Here is a 4,081-nt window from a genome sequence, read left to right as displayed (position 1 = left end):
GCTCTATGCTTGTGTAGCTGCATCGAGTCCCCTCTCACTACTCTCTCTCCTCTTCACGCGGCTATCTTACGTAGCTCTATGCTTGTGTAGCTGCATCGAGTCCCCTCTCACTACTCTCTCTCCTCTTCACGCGGCTATCCTGCGTAGCTCTATGCTTGTGTAGCTGCATCGAGTCCCCTCTCACTACTCTCTCTCCTCTTCACGCGGCTATCTTACGTAGCTCTATGCTCCCTTCTGTTGTTGTGTTACCTTCTGTTAGTAGAGTTTGCTTATAATAGTGCTAAGTATTCTACTACTAAGATGAACCCTTTTATATTGATGTATGGCTTTCATTCTCGATCTCCATGGATGATTGGCATAGAGAAAGTCCGAGTTGGTGATGCGGTTCATTTCTTGAAACAACATTAAGAGATGCAAGAGAGAGCATAAAGAGTGCATAGGATAGAGTGGAATTTTATGCCAACCAAAAGCGATCAGCTAGAACCCTAGGATAGAGTGGAATTTTATGCCAACCAAAAGTGATCAGCTAGAACCCTAGAAAGAAGGTCAATGAGTTTACATGAGAATCGTAAAAGACTCTTAGAGGTAATGATGATTGGAAAAGTCTATACATTGTCTCCGAGATTTATTGGACCTTTTATGATCTTGAAAAAGATTAATGATGTTGCGTACAGGTTGTGTATCCTAGATGAAGTACACATGCATCTTGTCTTTCATGTTAGTAGACTAAAAGAGGTGATGGGTGCAAGAGATAACTTAGTTTTTAACCAGAATCATACGAGCTCGAGACTTAAGGGTTTATCTATCTATGTTTCCTATGTACAAACCAGTGGCCATTGTGGATCCTAGAGATTATTCGTGAGTGATTGATTAGATGGAGAGGTCATACTGAGAGAGAGAGTGTGTTAGAGAGAGTTAGATAGAGAGTTGGCTAGTTCAAGAGAAACAAAGAGAGTAAGAGAGAGTAAGCGAGATTGAGAGAGAGAGAGAGAGAGAGAGAGAGAGAGAGAGAGAGAGTTAGGGGGTACATGGCGATACCCTGGTAGTGATAGAGAAGATACCCTAGTAGTGATAGAGAAGTGGCGATGATACAAAGGTTGACAAATGCTGGCATATATGTAAAAGCACTTTTTCATATAACTACTCGATTCACATTCATATAATTTATATTCAATTCCTTCTCCCATCAATTCGAGAAGGATTTTTTTGAAAATTGAGAAGTTCTAGGCTAAGTTTCTTGGTCTTGCACTAGACCTTAATTTCTTGCATCCTACTAAAAGAACTAAGTGAGGCGGCAGTTCTGGTCTTTGGTCCAATCCTCGCTTCCTACGCAGTTCCTGCAAATGAACAAGCCGTCAGGATCCACGCGTTGCTTGATTCTCTTCAGCCTCCTGTAATTGTCGCCGAAGAAAGCTTGCTGCCAATTGGGCTCGTTCACATCAGCCTCGTTCAGATAGGCGCCCGAACTCGGACTCAAATCTCTCAGCAACCCATTCATCTGAGTCAAAGCAAGTTGGTTCCTTGTCCTCTGGGCATGGCTTTCTTGGTCTTGCCACGTGGTGACGAGCACAACATGCCAGAGACCTTTCCTCCACGCGGGATTGACAGAAGAGGAGACGTTGGCGGCGGCGCGTGGGTCAGCGACAGCTCGTCCGCCCAGAAGGTGCCCGACGATCATGCTTATATCTACGGAGAGAATCTCCATGAAAGCTCGAGCTACATCCGGGGCACGCTCTTGCAGTGGTTCCTGCGGCAGCAGTCTGGAAGCGACAGCGGCGTTGGAGCCGCTGGAATCTGAGCACACGCCGGGGTTCGCGGAGCAAAGCACAGTGTTCTGCCACTGGAGGAAAGAGGGGAAAGCGTGGATGGTTACATTGACGGCAATCTCATTGGGATGCTGGTTAGTGAAGGTGATGAGAGGCTGGAAGGCCGCTTGGGCTATGGAGGTGTCGGAGTTGGGAAGTAGGTAATTCATCAGTAATGAGAATGGGTTCGATGTGACGTAGGAGTAGCCGGCCCAATCCGCCTCCGCCAGGGAAGATTGGAGCTGAACAAATCGGACGAGGAGGTCCTCAAAGCGGGTGGCGTTGCTGGATGCGGCTGAGAAGAAAACCCCTACCACGTTGCTCAAAGCTGGGAAAGTCCTGTGAGTGGAGGAGACCACGGCGCCGAAGGTCCCCCCGCCGCCGCCTCTCAGCGCCCAGAATAGGTCTCGGTTTTGGCATGAATTGGCCGTTCTGAGCCTCCCGTCTGCAGTAACCACCTTGAGCTCTACCACGTTGTCCGCCGCCATGCCCAGCAACGGAGAAAGAGGGCTGTGGCCTCCCCCTTGCAGATACCCTCCTCCAGTGCTAACAGAGCTGCTCATTGCCCCGACTACCACCACATTCATGGCGTCTGCAGCCTTGTAAAGCTCCTGCCACTGCGTTCCAGACCCCGCTGTGACTGCGTACACAGCACTAGCGTTTCCGGCGCACCCTTCGGGGATGAATGCGTCATGGAAAGTTATCTGTTTGAGCCTGTGCATCCATACATTGAGCGATCCTGGCGCCGTGCTCCGCCCAATGATATCGTGGCCCGTGGCTTTGATGGTAGCCCTAAGGTTATGCTGCGCCGCATACCTCACGGCTGTCTGCACGTGAGAGGGCTCTAAAGCCTCCACAGCGTAGGCAGGGATGGCGCCTTGGCGGCACGAACTGTTGCTGGGAGTCGAGGCGAGCAAGCAGCTCTCATTGCCGTGTGCCTCACGGTTGGTAAACTGCATGGCGCCGACCTGATCGGCACGCCAGAACGGGTTCCTCCAGTTATACACAGCTATTTGGCAAGCCGTGGAGTTTAGGTTGGGCGCATAGCAGGGCGATGCAGGAGGAACAGGCCTTAGCAGCCGCCCACCAAGCGAGGAGTTGAGATCACGCCACGAATCTAGGGTAGGCCAGCAAGCAGACTCGGGCAGGCAGCGGCATGTGTAATCAGCCCCGCCTTGGGTGCCCACCAACACCAGGATCAGGGCAAGGACTCTGATTATCACTTGCAATCCTATAGGAAAGGTATCATAACACAATGACTTCTCCATGCAGGCAGAGACATCGAGAGACTTCTGCCTTCTGGCGCCTAATAAGCAGCAGCTTCTCTTCTCGTGAGTAGGTAGCAGTGCCTCTCACACCAGTTTTGTGATTCCATACCTTTGTGATCGCCTAGGTACTAGGCCAAATCCGATTGCATAATGATTTATATTATATTTATATATTAGTACCGAGCAGATAAAGAGGGCTATATGAAAAAGCCAATTCAGGCGTCATTCCACATTTGTGATACACCATCATCTCCATTGTAACCAATACTAAACACTACAAGGGGGAGTGAAAAGTTAATTGTTGATGATAGGGATAAAGAGAGCTTATAGCAAGGTAGGTGAACAAAATCCATGCAAGAGAAGGGGAAACGAGCAAGTGGGTACTTACCATAAAAACATGAGGGCATTCATAACCTAAACAAAGCAAACCTACTATCTAGCATCATAAAGAGGATGACTCTAGTCCAAGATGGATAACATTCACTTCATAAGCTCGTTGTAGGGTAGTTTGATTCGTTTGCATTTAAGAGCATCCTCTCGAAAAAAAAACTGGTTTAGTGTAATATAACCTTCAAATTTTAAAAAATACCTACAAATTTATAGCTTGAAGGTGCCCACGCTTGCAAAATTTGAGGGAATATAGTACAAATTATACCTTCAAAAATTTAAAAAAAAACTCTTCATTGATAATTTTTAAATTTTATATATGAAGGTTTTCCAATTTTTGAGTAAATAGTTGTTTTCGAGCACTACTTCCAAGCAAGGTCAAAAATAACTTTTTTTCTGACCAATGAAAAAAAAGGATGACCTTCAATGTCAACCTTCAAGGTTATCCCTTTGGGCTTGCCTTAATTATCTCTAGGTATACTTTCTTTCTAGTGCATCATCTCCGCTTGTTTTGAACTAGTGCACATCAATTGACTATACCCTTTGATTCTCTTCTTGAATTTTGATGATCTTTGTGAATCAAAAGGGATATCCACTCTCATCATTTTCTGCTAAGACAAT

At 46.8% G+C, this 4,081-nt stretch overlaps 1 protein-coding gene across 1 annotated transcript; it reads right to left on the bottom strand.

Moving 5' to 3' along the window:
* Positions 1-1,282: 1,282 nt before the first annotated feature.
* On the bottom strand, positions 1,283-3,073 carry LOC147610613 (putative FAD-linked oxidoreductase ARB_02478). Its single transcript, XM_086786593.1, has one exon. The coding sequence runs from the start codon at positions 3,071-3,073 to the stop codon at positions 1,283-1,285; it is 1,791 nt and encodes a 596-aa protein (XP_086642719.1).
* Between the last annotated feature and the right edge of the window lie 1,008 nt (positions 3,074-4,081).

This window comes from Cibotium barometz, chromosome 49 (assembly GCF_041138505.1).
Source record: "Cibotium barometz isolate CiBa-2024 chromosome 49, ASM4113850v1, whole genome shotgun sequence".
Lineage (NCBI taxonomy): Eukaryota > Viridiplantae > Streptophyta > Polypodiopsida > Cyatheales > Cibotiaceae > Cibotium > Cibotium barometz.
The sequence above is the reverse complement of the archived record's forward strand: the minus strand, read 5'-3'. Positions and strand labels throughout refer to the sequence as shown.